This window comes from Tachyglossus aculeatus, chromosome 4 (assembly GCF_015852505.1).
Source record: "Tachyglossus aculeatus isolate mTacAcu1 chromosome 4, mTacAcu1.pri, whole genome shotgun sequence".
Taxonomy (NCBI): domain Eukaryota; kingdom Metazoa; phylum Chordata; class Mammalia; order Monotremata; family Tachyglossidae; genus Tachyglossus; species Tachyglossus aculeatus.
Window position 1 is genome coordinate 47,183,196 of NC_052069.1, and position 19,250 is coordinate 47,202,445.

The window sequence follows — 19,250 nt, forward strand, 5'->3', positions numbered from 1 at the left end:
GATGGATGGATGGATGGATGGATGGATGGATGAAGGGCAGGTGGCGCAGCGCTCAATAAATACGATTGAATGAGTTATTATCATCATTATTTGTGGCACAGCGCTCAATAAATACGATTGAATGAGTTATTATCATCATTATTTGTGGCACAGCGCTCAATAAATATGATTGAATGAGTTATTATCATCATTATTTGTAGCGCAGCGCTCAATAAATACGATGGAATGAATGATTATGAAGAAATACGATGGAATGGATGGATGGATGGATGGATGGATGCCACAGCACCTGTACATATGTATATATGTTTGTACATATTTATTACTCTATTTATTTATTATTTATTTATTTATTTATTTATTTATTTATTTTACTTGTACATATCTATTCTATTTATTTTATTTTGTTAATATGTTTGGTTTTGTTCTCCGTCTCCCCCTTTTAGACTGTGAGCCCACTGTTGGGTAGGGACTGTCCCTATATGTTGCCAACTTGTCCTTCCCAAGCGCTTAGTACAGTGCTCTGCACACAGTAAGCGCTCAATAGATACGATTGATTGATGGATGGATGGATGGATGGATGGATGAAGGGCAGGTGACGCGGCGCAGCCCTCCGGCCGCCAGGGGGCAGCCCCGTCGGCTTCGGAGGCCGCCCCTCTTTCCCGCCGCGGCTCCGCCTCGGTGGTGTCGGGCTACATACTGCGCCTGCGCAGGCTAGACGGCCCTTTTCCCCGTCCGTCCGCGGGCCTCGCCGGTGTCCGCCGCGCCGCTTTGGCGGTCCTCCATCGGGCGAGATGGTGAGTGTGCCCGACCCCGGCCCGGCCCGGGGGCGCGGGACACCCCCGTCCTCCCCCCGGGGACATCCGGGGCCCGGGCCCCCCTTCCTCGGGGACGGATGGCGACGGATTGCGGGACCCGCCCGGGGGCCGCCGGCAGCGTGGCCTAATGGCGGACGGCGGGGACCGGCCGAGGGCATTCAGTCATTCATTCATTCATTCATTCAGTCGTATTTATTGAGCTATTACTGTGTGCAGAGCACTGCACTAAGCGCTTGGGAGGTACAAGTTAATAACAGCAACAAGGATGACTCATTCAGTCGCATTTCAATCGTATTTATTGAGCGCTTACTGTGTGCAGAGCACTGGACTAAGCGCTTAGGAAGTACAAGTTAATGATAACACTAATAATGATACATTCAATCGCATTTCAGTCGTATTTATTGAGCGCTTACTGTGTACAGAGCACTGCACTAAGCCCTTGGGAAGTACAAGTTAATGATAACAGTAACAATGATACATTCAATCGCATTTCAATCGTATTTATTGAGCGCTTACTGTGTGCAGAGCACTGGACTAAGCCCTTGGGAAGTACAAGTTAATGATAACAGTAATAATGATACATTCAATCGCATTTCAATCGTATTTATTGAGCGCTTACTGTGTACAGAGCACTGCACTAAGCCCTTGGGAAGTACAAGTTAATGATAACAGTAACAATGATACATTCAATCGCATTTCAATCGTATTTATTGAGCGCTTACTGTGTGCAGAGCACTGGACTAAGCGCTTGGGAAGTACAAGATAACAGCAATAAGAATGATTCATTCAATCGTATTTATTGAGCGCTTACTGTGGGCAGAGCACTGGACTAAGCGCTTGGGAAGTACAAGATAACAGCAATAAGAATGATTCATTCAATCGTATTTATTGAGCGCTTACTGTGGGCAGAGCACTGGACTAAGCGCTTGGGAAGTACAAGTTAATAATGACAGCAATAACAGCAACGAGAATGATTCAATCGCAGTTCAATCGTATTTATTGAGCGCTTACTGTGTGCCGAGCACTGGACTAAGCGCTTGGGAAGTACAAGATAACTGCAACAAGAATGGTTCATTCAGTCGTATTTATTGAGCGCCTACTGTGTGCAGAGCACTGGACTAAGCGCTTGGGAAGTACAAGATAACTGCAACAAGAATGGTTCATTCAGTCGTATTTATTGAGCGCCTACTGTGTGCAGAGCACTGGACTAAGCGCTTGGGAAGTACAAGTTAATAGCAGCAAGAATGATTCATTCAATCGTATTTATCGAGCGCTTACTGTGTGCAGAGCACTGGACTAAGCATTTGGGAAGTACAGGTTAATAATAACAGCAATAACAGCAACAGGAATGATTCATTCAATCGTATTTATTGAGCGCTTACTGTGTGCAGAACACTGAACTAAGCGCTTGGGAAGTACAAGTTAATAGCAGCAAGAATGATTCATTCAGTCGTATTTCAATCGTATTAATTGAGCGCTTACTGTGTGCCGAGCACTGGACTAAGCGCTTGATGCCATCTGGGCAGCGCTTTCTAGGCATTCCTTCCAAGCGCTTAGTCGAGTGCTCTGCACACAGTAAGCGCTCAATAAATACGATTGAATGAAGATGGTGGTAAGCGCTTATTATGTGCCAAGCACTGTTCTAAGCACAGGAGGGAGACCAGGTCATCAGTTTGTCCCACGGGGGGCTCACAGTCTTCATAATAATTATGTATATATGTAAGCGTTTACTATGTGCCAAGCACTGTTCTAAGTGCTGGGGGGAGACCAGGTCATCGGGTTGTCCCACGGGGGGCTCCCAGTGTTCATCTCCATAATAATTGTGGTGTTAAGCGCTTACTATGTGCCGAGCACTGTCCTAAGCGCTGGGGTAGATATAAGGCCATCAGGTTGTCCCACGGGGGGATCACAGTCTTCATCTCCATAATAATAATAATTGTGGTGTTAAGCACTTGCTATGAACCGAGCACTGTTCTAAGCGCTGGGGGGGAGACAAGGCCATCAGCTTGTGGGGCTCACAGTCTTCATCTCCATAAAATGGGTGACTTTGGGCAAGTCACTTAACTTCCCTGTGCCTCAGTTCCCTCATCTGTAAAATGGGGGTTAAGATTGAGCTGTCTTTGGGACAACCTGATCACCTTGTGACTTCCCCAGCACTTAGAACCATGCTTTGTACATAGTAAGCGCTTAATAAATGCCATTATTCTTATTATTAATATGGTGTTAAGCAGTTACTATGTGCCAAGCACTGTTCTAAGCGCTGGGGGGGGAATACAAGGTCATCAGCTTGTCCCTTACAGTCTTCATCTCCATAATATGGTGTTAATCGTATTTATTGAGCGCTTACTGTGCTTGAGAACACAGTGGGATTCTCAATACTGTGGGATTGAGAAGCAGCGTGGCTCAGTGGAAAGAGCCCGGGCTTTGGAGTCAGAGGTCACAGGTTCAAATCCCGACTCTGCCAACTGTCAGCTGTGTGACTTTGGACAAGTCACTTAACTTCTCTGGGTCTCAGTTACCTCATCTGTAAAATGGGGATTAAGACTGTGAGCCCCCCCCGTGGGACAATCTGATCACCTTGTAACCTCCCCAGTGCTTAGAACAGTGCTTTGCACATAGTAAGCACTTAATAAATGCCATCATCATTAGAACCCGTGGCGCTTACTGTGTGCAGAGCTCTGTAGTAAGCGCTTGGGAAGTACAAGTTGGCAACATATAGAGACAGTCCCTACCCAACAGCAGGCTCACAGTCTAAAAGCGCTTACTATGTGCCCGGCACTGTTCTAAACGCTGGGGTGGATACAAGGTAAAGCAGGTTGTCCCACCTGGGGCTCCGTCTTCGTCCCCATTTTCCAGATGAGGGAACTGAGGCGCAGAGAAAAGTGACTTGCCCAAAGTCACCCAGTTGACAAGTGGCAGAGCTGGGATTAGAACCCATGACCTTTGACTCCCAAGCCCGGGCTCTTGCCACTGAGCCACACTGCTTCTCTGTGGACAGGGATGGACAGGGGCCTGGACCGAGTGGGGAGCAGACAGGTCCAGCTCCCCGAGGAAGGCGCTGTACATATTTTTTTACTCTATTTATTTATTTGTTTAATTTGTACATATCTATTCTATTTATTTTATTTTGTTAGTATGTTTGGTTTTGTTCTCTGTCTCCCCCTTTTAGACTGTGAGCCCACTGTTGGGTAGGGGCTGTCTCTATATGTTGCCAATTTGTACTTCCCAAGCGCTTAGTACAGTGCTCTGCACATAGTAAGCGCTCAATAAATACGATTGATGATGATGATGCTAATCATAATCGTAATAACTATGGTGCTTGCCAAGGGCTTAGTATGTGCCGGGCACTGTACTAAGCGCTGGGGTGGATGCAAGGGAAACAGGTTGTACACGGTCCCTGTCCCACCTGGGGCTCTCCCTCTTAATCCCCCATTTTATAGATGAGGTCACTGAGGCCCAGAGACGTGAAGTGACTTGCCCGACTTTACACAGCAGACAAGTGGCAGAGCCGGGATTAGAACCCACGACCTTTGTACTTTCTAAGCGCTTAGTACAGTGCTCTGCACACCGTAAGTGCTCAATAAATACGAACGAATGAATGAGTGACCTGGCTCGTGGCCCCTGTCTCTGTCCACTACACCATGCTCTTCAGTTGTGTTTATTGAGCGCTTATTGCCCATAGAGCACTGTACTAAGTGCTTGGGAGAGTACAATAGAATAACAGACACTTTCCTGCCCACAATAATAATGATAGTATTTGTTAAGCGCTTACAACGTGCCAAGCACTGATCCAAATGCTGGAGGAGGTGCAAGGTTATCACATCGTCCCAGGTGGGGCTCACAGTCTTCATCCCCATTTTACAGGTGAGGGAACCGAGGCGCAGAGAAGTGAAGTGACTTGCCCCAAGTCACACAGCAGACAATGGCAGGGCCGGGATTAGAACCCATGTCCTTTGCCAAACCCGGGCTGTAGGTGTAGTCCAGAGTTGGCGCTCCTTGCCCTCTCGCTGCCCCTTCCCTGAGGTTTCCTCTTTGGGTGGGCGAGGGACTCCCGGGGGGTGTAGGTGGTGTTGGGGGAGGATTTGGCCAAAACGGGGGCTTCTCCGAGCAGGCTCAGGCCGTGGGTGGGGATATTAGATTTTAAAACAGTGCTTGGCACATAGTAAGCGCTTAACAAATGCCATCTTTATTATATTAGCGGGCCGCCCATGGGATTTCTCGCACCCCGCTTCCTGCGGTTGGGACCCCGGGATGGGCATTTGGGGGTGCGCATCTGTGTAAACTATCGATATTTACATCAGCCTCCCTCCTATAAATTGCTTGTGAGCAGGGAATGTGTCAACCCACTCAGTTATGATGATGATGATGATGGCATTTGTTAAGCGCTTACTATGTGCAAAGCGCTGGGGGGGATACCAGGTGATCAGGTTGTCCCACGGGGGGCTCACAGTCTTCATCCCCGTTTTACAGGTGAGGGAACTGAGGCTCAGCGAAGTTAAGTGACTTGCCCAAGGTCACACAGCAGACATGTGGCGGAGCCGGGATTCGAACCCATGACCTCTGACTCCAAAGCCCAGGGTCTTTCCACTGAGCCGCGCTGCTTCTCTATAATGCTTCTCTTCTATAATGGATACACCCAAGCGCTTATTATTATTGTGATTTACGGCTCTTCCTCCCTTCTTACCTCCTCAGCAAGAATTGGGGGCACATCGAGCCCCTGGGTAGAACGCTCCGCACCCAGGAAGCGTCCAGCAAATACCATTGATGCTAAAGTGACGCAGACGATCAGAAGTGACCTGGGTGTTGCACAGATGGGCCTGGTCTGCCAAAGTCGGCTCCGGCCATGCAGATTTAGAGCTGCTCAGGGCTCTTGGTTCAGCAATTGGGGTATTAATAATGACGGCATTTGTTAAGCGCTTACTATGTGCCAAGCACTGTTCTAAGCGCTGGGGAGGTTACAAGGTGGTCAGGTTGTCCCACGTGGGGCTCACAGTCTTCATCCCCATTTTACAGGTGAGGCCCAGAGGAGGTAAGTGAGTTGCCCAAAGTCACACAGCTGACGAGTGGCGGAGCCGGGATTTGAACCGGAAAAAATCCAGGTGCAATCATGAGAGGGGCTACTATCATGATACCCTTAAAATCTGTCTCCTCTTCTCCGTCCAAACTGCTGCCATGCTGATCCAAGCATTTATCTTGTACATATACTTGTGTATATGTACACATGTACTTGTGCATATTTATTCTATTTATTTTATTTGGTTTATATGTTGTCTGTCTCCCCCTTCTAGACTCGAGCCCGCTGTTGGGTAGGGACCGTTTCTATATGTTGCCAACTTGTACTTCCCAAGCGCTTAGTACAGTGCTCTGCACACAGTAAGCGCTCAATCAATCAATCAATCAATCAATCGTATTGAGCGCTTACTATGTGCAGAGCACTGTACTAAGCGCTTGGGAAGTACAAATTGGCATCACATAGAGACAGTCCCTACCCAACAGTGGGCTCACAGTCTAAAAGGGGGAGACAGAGAACAGAACCAAACATACCAACAAAATAAAATAAGTAGGATAGAAATGTACAAGTAAAATAAATAAATAAATAAATAAATAATAAATAAATAGAGTAATAAATATGTACAACCATATATACATATATACAGGTGCTGTGGGGAAGGGAAGGAGGTAAGACGGGGGGATGGAGAGGGGGACGAGGGGGAGAGGAAAGAAGGGGCTCAGTCTGGGAAGGCCTCCTATTCATTCAATAAATATGATTGAATGAATGAATTTGAACCCACGACCTCTGACTCCAAAGCCCGGGCTCTTCCCACTGCGGTTGCGGTGTGTCAGGCACTTTATACGCTAAGTGCTGGGGTAGAAACAAGATAATCCGGTCCTGCGTGGGGTTCTCGGTCCAAGTAGGAGGGAGAGCCGGTATTGAGTCCCCGTTTCGCAGGTGAGGGAACTGGGGCACATAGAAGTGAAGTGACCTATCCAAGGTCACACAGCAGGTGTGGTGCAGAGCTGGGATGAGAGCCCAGGTCCTCTGACCCCCTGGGCCCACTCTCCACTAGGCCATTCTGTTTATTTCCCTCCATTTAATCTGTTCATTTTCTTCAAGAAGCAGCCTGGCTTAGTGGAAAGAGCCCAGGTTTGGGGGTCAGAGGTTGTGGGTTCTAATCCCGGCTCCTCCACTTGTCAGCTGTGTGACTTTGGGCAAGTCACGTCACTTCTCTGTGCCTCAGCTCCCTCATCTGTCACATGGAGACTGAGCTCTATGTGGGACAACCTGATCACCTTGTAACCTCCCCAGCACTTGGAACAGTGCTTCGCACATAGTAAGCGCTTAACAAATGCCATCATTATTATTATCATTAACCCCGGTGCTTAGAACATAGTAAGCGCTTAACAAATACCATCATTATTATTATTAAATAGGGATTTTCAGGGGAGATGCTGCTTGGCCCACCAACGCCATCCTGTCGGTTTTAACTTAGAATTGTGCACCTCGATGGTTGCCCTAAGATTTTTGTCTCTTCCTTCCAGGGGTTTGTCAAAGTTGTCAAGAATAAAGCCTACTTCAAGAGGTACCAAGTGAAATTCAGGAGAAGGCGAGGTACAGCAAATTTTTGACCCGTGAGATAAAATTGTTCGTCGTCTTGCATCGAAACTCTCCTCTTGTAACGTAACCGTTTTCTGTTACAGAGGGAAAGACTGATTACTATGCTCGCAAACGCTTAGTAATTCAGGATAAAAACAAGTACAACACGCCGAAGTACAGGATGATCGTCCGTGTCACCAACAGAGATATCATCTGTCAGGTACTTTGTGTGTTCTAGTCCCGCGAAATGAAGTCATGTCTGATTTTTTTGGCCTCCTGCTCTCGTCTAGCCGCTGTTTGACCTACCGATTTTGGCTTCCCTAATATACGGGGAGAATTTTGTTAAGGGTTTGTTTTTTTATTTTTAAGAACTGCACCTACCAAAGACCCGGGAGTGTCTTACCTATCCAAGTGGTTGACGGTTATGTGTCCCACATCCACTTGGTTTAACGAGAGGCTTATGTGAATCAGTCTCCTCATGGTGCCTGAGCTCTCCTGAAAAGAGGGAGGAAATTGAAGCTCCACCTACTAGGAATATTGCTTCCAGTTCGCGCTCTGAGGGGCTCCGTTTTTCTTCATCTGGGAATACTATTTTCCTTCCCAGCGTCTCGTCTTATGGCCTGGTACAGAGAATGTCAGTTGAAACCTTCCCCTGACGGCTTGTGTGTAAGAGCCGGGGACTCCTTTCTTCCTTCCTTGTGCCCAAATTTATCGAATTGCTGAAAGCAATATGACTGTCAGGGTTGCTAATTACCATCACGTGGACATTCATTCATTCAATCGTATTTATTGAGCGCTTACTGGGTGCAGAACACTGTACTAAGCGCTTGGGAAGTACAAGTTGGCGACACATAGAGATGGTCCCTACCCAACAGCGGGCTCACATGTTTATTGAGTCTCTGTTTTCTTGTAGTGGAGTGCTTCACTGGAGCCTTACTGGTTCCAATAAGTTAGCTACCTGTCTTGGAAGTCTCCTTCCACCTCCTCATAATAATAATACACCTGCTATACTGGTTTCACATTCCTGCGTAAACTTTAGTAGGTAATGATCATTTTTTTCCTCTTCTGTTCTATACTAATTGGCTATGCTTATAGATTTTGGGGGCTTGTTTGCTGTTCTGACTATGGCTGTCAGAAGCTGATATCCAGAGCCCACTTGGTTGCTTGTGAAATAGATTATGGTGGGGTGATGTTCCCCCCCTAAATGACATAATTTATAAAGTTCCTTATCTCTAATGTAACTTCTGACCTTAAAGATCGGCCTCGGGAAGGGCAATGGATGAGAAAGGGCACACTCCACGCCCCTTGGATCCATGAGAAATGGAACACCCGCGTGCGGCGGTGCTTAATTTTCATTTGGTTTTGGTTTTGGCAGATTGCGTATGCCCGCATCGAGGGTGACATGATCGTCTGTGCAGCTTACGCCCACGAGCTGCCCAAGTACGGCGTGAAGGTTGGCCTGACGAACTACGCCGCGGCCTACTGCACCGGACTGCTGCTGGCCCGCAGGGTAGGCATCTCTGTGCCCGGGCTCCCCTCTCTCTGACGGGGTCGGGGGCTCAGCTCGGGGCAAGGGGGTCTCGGGGCGGCTGTTTCATTATGCCGGGTGACCGGTTTCGGAGAACGGAAGACTCACCACTCCCGTTCTCAGCAGCGCCGGCCGAGTGGCATTAATGCCCTCGGAAAAGGCAGCTCTGAGTGAGGGGTAAGTGGGCAGGGCTCTGTGGATGAAGAAGAGTTGGGCTGACGGGATTTCAGTCATCATCAATCGTATTTATTGAGCGCTTACTATGTGCAGAGCACTGTACTAAGTGCTTGGGAAGTACAAATTGGCAACATATAGAGACAGTCCCTACCCAGCAGTGGGCTCACAGTCTAAAAGACTAAACTGTCTAGATTTAGACACAGTCTAAATCTTGGTTGAGCTTTTTAACGTGGCCCCTGAGGGGTAGCACTTCCACCCGGCCGCAGCCTCGTCAAATTCTGGGGGCGTCTAGTCTATTTACCGAGTGCTCTCCCTGGGCAGAGCACTGTACCAAGCGCTGGGGAGAGTTTGGCGTAACAGTATAACAGACCCGTTCCCTGCCCAAGATGAGCTTACAGTCTAGAGGGGGTGAAGGGCATTAATAGAAACAAATAAAATGACAGGTGTGTGCCTAAGTGCTGTGGGGACTTGGTCCTTCCCTCCCAGATGTTAAGGCTTCCCAGGTGGGCAGGGGACCCCCAATTTAATACTTTGGAGAAGAGGGAAAGTAGAGCGTGGTAAGGAGCAGTTGAAACAGCAGGAATCCTCCAGCACTGTGGAGCGTCTAATGGGCTCGGAACAGGTCTTATATTTTTGTAGTAAAAAGTATCGTTCAGTGGATGCTCAGTCAATAGAATTTCTATTCCCAACTAGTCAGATGTGAACAGGGTTCTTGGGAGAAAGCATTTGGGAGCCACCGGTAGCAAAGTCTGTTTCTAGGCACCCCGGCGTTTTATTTTCAGCCTCATTGCGAGCACGTGTGAAGATGGGGTTCTTTTGGTCGACAGCTTCTTAACCGATTTGGCATGGACAAGATCTACGAGGGCCAAGTGGAAGTGACTGGTGACGAATACAACGTGGAAAGCATCGACGGAAAGCCTGGCGCTTTCACGTGCTACCTAGATGCGGGCCTTGCCAGAACTACCACTGGAAACAAGGTCTTCGGAGCCCTTAAAGGAGCAGTGGATGGTGGCCTGTCTATTCCTCACAGGTAATTTTCCGGAGGCAGTCGGGGAAGGGCACTGCCGGGGTGGGACGACAAGATCCCATTGTCATTCTGTGGTCGCTGCGTTGTATTGTACGCGCTTAGTACCGTGCTCTGCACGCGGCGCTTAATAAATACATCCGAAAGAACGCGTGGTGCTAGATGGTTTGAACCCGTCCACCCCGAGCTGCCGGATGATGATCTCCCACCACTGAGCATCCTGTAGTTGGTCCTTCGTTTGCACATGATGCGATTTCAGTGTTTCAAGACGGGACTGACGGCGGCAAGACCGAGCGTCGCGTGGAGTGGCGGGATTCGGCCCCTCCAGCGTGACTATTAAAATGTGACCGTTCTGTCGTAGTACCAAACGCTTCCCCGGCTACGACTCGGAGAGCAAAGAGTTCAACGCCGAAGTCCACCGCAAGCACATCATGGGCCAGAACGTCGCGGAGTACATGCGGTACCTCATGGAAGAAGACGAAGACGCCTATAAAAAGCAGTTCTCCCGGTACATAAAGAACAATGTAAACCCAGACATGGTAAGAGATTTACCTCTGGCGATTTATGGGCGGCCCTAAAGGACGCGGTGCAGTTACCAGGTTCCTGGTGGCTACAGATTTTCTTTAAAGAGCGTGCCGGGGGTCCTTTTCACGAGCCTCTAGTCCTAGTAAGTCACGTTGTATCCCCTCCAGCGCTTAGAACAGTGCTTTGCACATAGTAAGCGCTTAACAAATGCCATCGTTATTATTATTATTAGTAAGCCCTCCCAACCGTCGAAAGCTCATTTATGAAGAGAAAGTGGGGCCCCTTGGTGATACAAGATTTCCTAGGTATACTACGGATCTATAAAGCTCGTCACGGCGTTTCCGACTTCCTGCGGGATCGTGTGTAATACAGGTGGTGGGATTGAAGCGCTTAGTCTGCCAAACGCTACAAAGCGCAGGGTAAATAGAAGTGACACCCAGTTCTCAGGGAGCGCGGAGGCTACGTTGGTGCGGGACCCCTTGTCGTGCTGCCCTTGTCCCATCCCCAACTGTCTGACTCGTTGAATATGTTGCCAACTTGGACTTCCCAAGCGCTTAGTACAGTGGTCTGCACACAGTAAGCGCTCAATAAATACAATTGAATGAATGAATGAATAAACAATTGGCAAAGTAGAGTATTTTACCTAAACGCGTGATGTGTTGAAACGGCCTTCAGTTGGGTAGGGACCGTCTCTATGTTGCCAACTTGTACTTCCCAAGCGCTTAGTACAGTGGTCTGCACATAGTAAGCGCTCAATAAATACGAATGAATGAATGAATAAATAATTGACAAAGTAGAGTATTTTACCTAAACGCGTGATACGTTGAAATGGCCTTCAGTTGGGTAGGGACCGTCTCTATGTTGCCAACTTGTACTTCCCAAGCGCTTAGTACAGTGCTCTGCACACAGTAAGCACTCAATAAATACGATTGAACGAATGAATGAGTGAGTAGCCTGAGTGTCACCCCCGATCCCTAGGAACGCCACTGGGTTCGAGTAACTGGAAGCCCGTGGGAATGCTGGCATAAACTATATTTTGTTGTCTGTCTCCCCCTTCTAGACTGTGAGCCCACCCTTGGGTAGGGATCGTCTCTATATGTTGCCGACTTGGACTTCCCAAGCGCTTAGTACAGTGCTCTGCACACAGTAAGCGCTCAATAAATACGATTGAATGAATGAACGAGTAGCCTGAGTGTTGCCCCCGATCCCTAGGAACGCCACCGGGTTCTAGTAACTGGAAGCCCGTGGGAATGCTGGCATAAACTATATTTTGTTCTCTGTCTCCCCCTTCTAGACTGTGAGCCCGCTGTTGGGTAGGGACCGTCTCTATATGTTGCCGACTTGTAATAATAATGATGGCGTTTGTTAAGCGCTTACTATGTGCAAAGCACTGTTCTAAGTGCTGGGGGGGGGATACAGTGTGATCAAGTTGTCCCACGTGGGGCTCACAGTCTTAATCCCCATTTTTACAGATGAGGGAACTGAGGCTCAAGGTCACACAGCAGACTTGTGGTGGAGCTGGGATTCGAACCCACGACCTCTGACTCCAAAGCCTGGGCTCTTTCCACTGAGCCGCGCTGCTTCTCTTGTACTTCCCAAGCGCTTAGTCCAGTGCTCTGCACACAGTAAGCGCTCAATAAATACGATTGAATGAATGAACCGCGTGCTCACGCACCCAACGGTTCTCTTTCCGCCCTGTCCGGCAGTCATCCATGTTGGGGCCGGGCAGGAAGGACTAGGTTGGTTTGGATCAGGTGGCTGTGCCCGGCAAGAGCCAATGTGCACATTTTTGGATGATGGGGCTTTTGATTTGGTGGGTAGCCTTATTCCTCGGGGGGCTAGTTTCTGGCAGGGTCTCAATTTCTGACCAGATCCCTCAATTCGTTGTGGGCAGGCAACATGCCTGCCAACTGTCACTATCCTCTCCCCATAATTGTGGTATTTAAGCGCTTACTATGTGCCGAGCGCTGTTCTGTGTGACTTCGGGCAAGTCACTTCTCTGGGCCTGTTCCCTCATCTGTAAAATGGGGATGAAGACTGGGAGCCCCCCCCCATGGGACAACCTGATTACCTTGTAACCTCCCCGGCGCTTAGAACAGTGTTTTGCACATAGTAAGCGCTTAACAAATGCCATCTCTATTATTATTGTAACCTCCCCAGTGCTTAGAACAGCGCTTTGCACATAGTGCTTAGCAAATACCATCATTATTCTCATTGTAACCTCCCCAGCGCTTAGAACAGTGCCTTGCACATAGTAAGCGCTTAACAAATACCATCATTATTATTATAATCTCCCCAGCGTTTAGAATAGTGCTTTGAACATAGTAAGTGCTTAACAAATGCCATTATTATTATTATTATTATTATTATTATTATTGTAACCTCCCCAGCGCGTAGAACAGTGCTTTGAACATAGTAAGCGCTTAACAAATACCATTATTATTATTATTATTGTAACCTCCCCAGCGCTTAGAACAGTGCTTTGCACATAGTAAGCGCTTAACAAATACCATCATTATTATTATTGTAAACTCCCCAGCGCTTAGAACAGTGCTTTACACATAGTGCTTAACAAATACCATCATTATTATTATTATTGTAACCTCCCCAGCGCTTAGAACAGTGCTTTGCACATAGTAAGCGTTTAACAAATACCATCATTACTATTGTAGCCTCCCCAGTGCTTAGAACAGTGCTTCGCACATAGTAAGCGCTTAACAAATAGCATCATTATTATCGTAACCTCCCCAGTGCTCAGAACAGTGCTTTGCACATAGTAAGCGCTTAACAAATACCGTCATTATTATCATTATTATTATTGTAATCTTCCCAGTGCTTAGAGCAGTGCTTTGAACATAGTAAGCGCTTAACAAATACCATCATTATTATTATTGTAACCTCCTCAGTGCTTAGAACAGTGCTTTGCACATAGTAAGTGCTTAACAAATACCATCATTATTATTATTATTATTGTAACCTCCCCAGTGTTTAGAATAGTGCTTTACACATAGTAAGTGCTTAACATATACCATTAATAATAATGGTATTTGTTGTTGTTGTTATTATTATTATTATTATTATTATTATTATTATTATTATTATTCTGAGCCCTGAGGTAGATCAGCAGGTCCCAAATGGGGCTCACAGGCTATGTAGGAGGAAGCACAGGTACTGAATCCCCATTTTGTGGCTGAGGGAACAGTGCTTTACACATAGCGCTTAACAAATACCATCATTATTATTGTAACCTCCCCAGCGCTTAGAACAGTGCTTTGAACATAGTAAGCGCTTAACAAATACCATCATTATTATTATTGTCACCTCCCCAGTGCTTAGAACAGTGCTTTGCACATAGTAAGTGCTTAACAAATACCATCATTATTATTATTATTATTATTATTGTAACCTCCCCAGCGTTTAGAATAGTGCTTTACACATAGTAAGTGCTTAATACCATTAATAATAATAATAATAATAATAATGGTATTTGTTGTTATTATTATTATTATTCTGAGCCCTGAGGTGGATCAGCAGGTCCCAAATGGGGCTCCCAGGCTATGTAGGAGGAAGCACAGGTACTGAATGTCCATTTTGTGGCTGAGGGAACAGGCACAAGAGAAGTGACTCGCCCAGGGTCACACAGCAGACAAACGGTAGCCAGAATTAGAGCCCAGGTCTTCTGTCTCCCAGGGCCACGCTCCCGCCACTTAGGCCGCACTGCTTCCCGAGCGCTTAGTACAGCGCTCCGCACATAGTAAGGGCTCAATAAACGTTGATTCCATCACTAATGAGACCTTTTTAACACTTAGACGGCACATTCATCTATCAGCTGAACAATCAGGCCTGCAAACTCGATCACTAGCTCTGCATGGTGTTGCAGAAGCAAGGGGAACCAGGTTTGCTACAGAAAGTGAGGAGATGGCAATCTTTCGGCCTTCGATGAAATGTCGGGGCTGTCTCTTTCTCTCTCCGTACACGGTAATGTGGTGTAGAAGCAATTTTGTTACCCTCAAACTGAGCTTCGGAGGCCTGAGGTTGGGAGGGTCGCTGGGTTCAGAGACTATTTAATCAATCAATCGTATTTATTGAGCGCTTACTATGTGCAGAGCACTGTACTAAGCACTTGGGAAGTACAAATTGGCAACACATAGAGACAGTCCCTACCCAACAGTGGGCTCACAGTCTAAAAGAACCCTTACGGGGTGAAGCTACAGGTGTACTTAAGCGCCAGTTTGAGGATGGGCATGAGTGGGCAACTTGGAGCATTTCCAGTTCAAGGGGTAGTGTTTGGGACCTTTGCAGGAACAACTCATCGAATTGTGAATTGGTTTCCATCCAAATTCACTTGGGACTCAAGCTATGTAGTATATGTACTTTATATTTATATTTATACTTTATATTACATATAATATTTATATTATATATGTAATATATTATGTTTTATCTTTCTGGGAGCCATTTGAGAGATCCTTGCTCGTAAAGTCAAGTTGCCGTGACTGGTGTAAGCCCACTGTTGGGTAGGGACTGTCTCTATACGTTGCCAACTTGTACTCTGCACACAGTAAGCGCTCAATCATCGTCAGTCATATTTATTGAGCGCTTACTGTGTGCAGAGCACTGTACTAAGCGCTTGGGAAGTACAACTTGGCAACATATAGAGACAGTCCCTACCCAACAATCAATCATCAATCGTATTTATTGAGCGCTTACTGTGTGCAGAGCACTGTACTAAGCGTTTGGGAAGGACAAGTTGGCAGCATATAGAGACAGTCCCTACCCAACAATCAATCAATCAATCGTATTTATTGAGCGCTTACTGTGTGCAGAGCACTGTACTAAGCGCTTGGGAAGTACAAGTTGGCAACATGTAGAGACAGTCCCTACCCAACAATCAATCAATCAGTCGTATTTATTGAGCGCTTACTGTGTGCAGAGCACTGTACTAAGCGCTTGGGAAGTACAAGTTGGCAACATATAGAGACAGTCCCTACCCAACAATCAATCAATCAGTCATATTGAGCGCTTACTGTGTGCAGAGCACTGTACTAAGCACTTGGGAAGTACAAGTTGGCAACATATGGAGACGGTCCCTACCCAACAGAGGGCTCACAGTCTAAAAGGGGGAGACAGAGAACAAAACCAAACATACTAACAAAATAAAATAAAAAGAATAGATATGTGGGCTCACAGTGGGCCCACGGTCTAAAAGTGGGCTCAATAAATACGATTGAATGAATGAATGAATGGTGTCTGCACTTGATGGCAGCCACCATGAAAAGTCTTGACTGGCCCAAACCAGGTGGAACGAGATTACGTGGGGTGGGTGGGTTGGGGGTTTGGAGGGGTGTTGTCTAAATTAGACTTTGGGTGACTAATGACTAGTTATAACCCAGCAAGGTAGGTTTTTCTGCTTATCAAGCGCTTAGTACAGTGCTCTGCACACAGTAAGCGCTCAATAAATACGATTGATTGATTATCACCGAGTGGTGGCCAGTTGGAGGGAGCGTCCTCAGGTGCCCCAGAATCGTAAGGCTCAGTCCAGGGGCGCGATCCTCCCCCTTTTAGACTGTGAGCCCACTGTTGGGTAGGGACCGTCTCTATATGTTGCCAACTTGTACTTCCCAAGCGCTTAGTACAGTGCTCTGCACACAGTAAGCGCTCAATAAATGCGATTGATGATGATGATGATCGCCTAACTGCTGCCTGCAGCCCCACCCTCCAGGAGCTGGGAAAAGGAATTCCCTGTGTGCTCCCTCGGCACTCCCAAGGGGCAGCCCTCCGTTAGGGAAAGAGCACGGGCTGGGGGGTAAGAGGATGTGGGTTCTAATCCCACCTCCACCACTTGGCTGCTGTGTGACCTTGGGCAACTCAGTTAACTTCTCTGGGCCTCAGTAGCCTCATCTGTAAAATGGGGATTAAGACCGAGCCCCAGTTGGGACAGGGACTGTGTCCAACCTGATTACCTTGTATGTACCCCAGTGCTTACAGCAGGGTTTAGTAAGCACTGAACAGATACCGCCGTTATTAATGCCTATCCTGGAGTTTGGCATTGATATTATAATAATAATAATGGCATTTATTAAGCACTTACTACGTGCAAAGCACTGTTCCAAGCGCTGGGGAGGTTACAAGGTGATCAGGTTGTCCGACGAGGGGCTCGCAGTCTTAATCCCCATTTTCCAGATGAGGTAACTGAGGCCCAGAGAAGTGAAGTGACTTGCCCAAAGTCACGCAGCTGGCAATTGGCGGAGCCGGGATTTGAAATAATGACCTCTGATTCCAAAGCCCGGGCTCTTTCCACTGAGCCACGCTGCTTCTCCAAATAATAATGGCATTGGTTAAGTGCTTACTATATGTGCAAAGCACTGTTCTAAGCACAGGGGAGGATACAAGGTGATCAGGCTGTCCCACGTGGGGCTCAAAGTCTTCCTCCCCATTTACAGATGAGGGAACTGAGGCCCAGAGAAGTGAAGCGAATTGCCCAAAGTCACACAGCTGACAAAGTGGCGGAGTGGGATTCGAACACATGACCTCTGACTCCCAAGCCCGGGCTCTTTCCAACTTGTACTTCCCAAGCGCTTAGTACAGTGCTGTGCACACAGTAAGCGCTCAATAAATACGATTGATTGATTGATTTCCACTGAGCCACGCTGATACGGTACTTTAGCGCCATGTTGCTAAATTAGCCTGGCCTCCGTGGAAGATTTGGGCTAAACTGCACCCCCAAAACCCCCACGCATCTCCTGGGTCGACAGCAGACTTTCAGTTTGTTGTAGCAACATTTTCATCATCATCATCAATCGTATTTATTGAGCGCTTACTATGTGCAGAGCGCTTGGGAAGTACAAACTGGCAACATATAGAGACAGTCCCTACCCAACATTGGGCTCACAGTCTAAAAGTCTAATTTTGATTTCCATCTGGCTTGGTTTTTGACTAGAGCCCCATTTTCCAGTATGCGGTTAGGTGAGATTTACAGATTTTAGCAGAAGCGTCGGATTTGAGTTCGGACTGGGTCCAAAGGGGTGAGTATAGGCCAAGGCCGTGGTTTCTAAAGGCAAGGACTTAGAGGGTTTCGGGGAAACGTTTATTGTTAAAACCTGTGACCCAATGGAAGCAGGTACCACGTAACAATAGTTTGTTAGAGCCAAATCTAGGATACTTCTGTGATTACCACATACAACTCCTATTAAGGTTGTTGGGTTGAGTCCCCTTGATCTTTATTTGCTGGCAGCCAAACTCACTTGAGAAGTTGAGGGCTTATGCTTAGGACCCAGAGATCACCTTATTAATTAAGCCACGACAACAGGGTGTGTTGTACGGAGTGAATCGTGAGGTGGCTATATGCTAACTCCCCTCACACCACAAATGTGCGTTGCGTTGCTGATAAATGGGCTCTGTGATCCAGAAATCCAGCACTTTTTGGCCAATTCTAGGGCACACGAGTGACCGACCTGTTCACTCGTTTTTGGAAGCCGGAGAAGGGGGGAAATGTGTTCTCTGCCGCTCGTAGGATAAAGGGCAGCATCGCTGTGGCTACTTGAATGGAAAACCAATACTGTTCGTCTCCTTCAATTTGTTTCAGATGGAGGAGATGTATAAGAAGGCCCACGCGGGTATACGGGAGAATCCAGTCTACGAAAAGAAACCCAAGAAAGAAGTTAAAAAGAAGAGGTACGTAGAATTTTTGCCTTTTCGTTCAGCGCGCTGAGTGCGTTTTTTGGCTTCTAGTACAGCCACTATCATGGAGGTAGTTAATGGGTGTTGAACGCCTAATGTTTGTGGCCTACCTATCTAGATGTCCCTCAAGGACGGGGAGGTTATAATTAAGTAGGAATCCCCCCTGCAAAATGCCGGCAAACTCGATCACTAGCTTTGCATGACGTTGCAAACGCAAGGGGAACCAGGTTTGCTACAGCAAGTTGGGTGGAAATCTCAGCCTTGGAAATGGATTACTGAGGCTGACTCTTCCAATCCAAAACACGAGCCGTCGAAGCATTTTAAAACAATGAGGATTTTAAAACAATTAAAACAGTAAGTCAGTGAGGGCCCAGGTGTCGAAACAGCCCTGGAGTGTACATACTGGGAAATGGTCAGCGAAGATCACTTCTCGTGGTTACTGAGCACCGACGCTTCACTTAACCCGTCGACTGCATATATACCTGTATATATGTTTGTACATATTTATTACTCTATCTTGTACATATCTATTCTGTTTATTTTATTTTGTTAGTATGTTTGGTTTTGTGGTCTGTCTCCCCCTTCTAGACTGTGAGCCCGCTGTTGGGTAGGGACCGTCTCTATGTGTTGCCGACTTGCTTGTACTTCCCAAGCGCTTAGTACAGTGCTCTAGCACACAGTAAGCGCTCAATAAATACGATTGATTGATTGATTGTTTGACCGCATTTGGCTTTCCAGGTGGAACCGCCCCAAAATGTCCCTCGCTCAGAAGAAAGATCGCGTGGCTCAGAAGAAAGCGAGCTTCCTCCGTGCCCAGGAGCGCGCAGCCGACAGCTAAAGCCGTGCGGCCCGCCGTTCGCTCTGGGGATTTTCAATATGAGAATAAATTTATTGAACCAGAAA

At 47.1% G+C, this 19,250-nt stretch overlaps 1 protein-coding gene and 3 non-coding genes across 4 annotated transcripts; all 4 read left to right on the forward strand.

The window, feature by feature from the left end:
• Positions 1-715: 715 nt before the first annotated feature.
• On the forward strand, positions 716-19,250 carry RPL5 (ribosomal protein L5). The gene is made up of 8 exons (XM_038745813.1): positions 716-797; positions 7,359-7,428; positions 7,518-7,633; positions 8,789-8,923; positions 9,946-10,148; positions 10,504-10,681; positions 18,253-18,341; positions 19,086-19,250. Exons 1-8 carry the CDS (start codon positions 795-797, stop codon positions 19,183-19,185), a joined length of 894 nt encoding a protein of 297 aa, XP_038601741.1. The 5' UTR covers positions 716-794; the 3' UTR covers positions 19,186-19,250.
• LOC119927480 lies at positions 10,332-10,427 on the forward strand. Its single transcript, XR_005450479.1, has one exon. It is a non-coding gene; the product is annotated as a small nucleolar RNA SNORD21 (small nucleolar RNA).
• Positions 14,511-14,646, forward strand: LOC119927539. Its single transcript, XR_005450533.1, has one exon. It is a non-coding gene; the product is annotated as a small nucleolar RNA SNORA66 (small nucleolar RNA).
• LOC119927551 lies at positions 18,522-18,653 on the forward strand. The gene has a single exon (XR_005450544.1). It is a non-coding gene; the product is annotated as a small nucleolar RNA SNORA66 (small nucleolar RNA).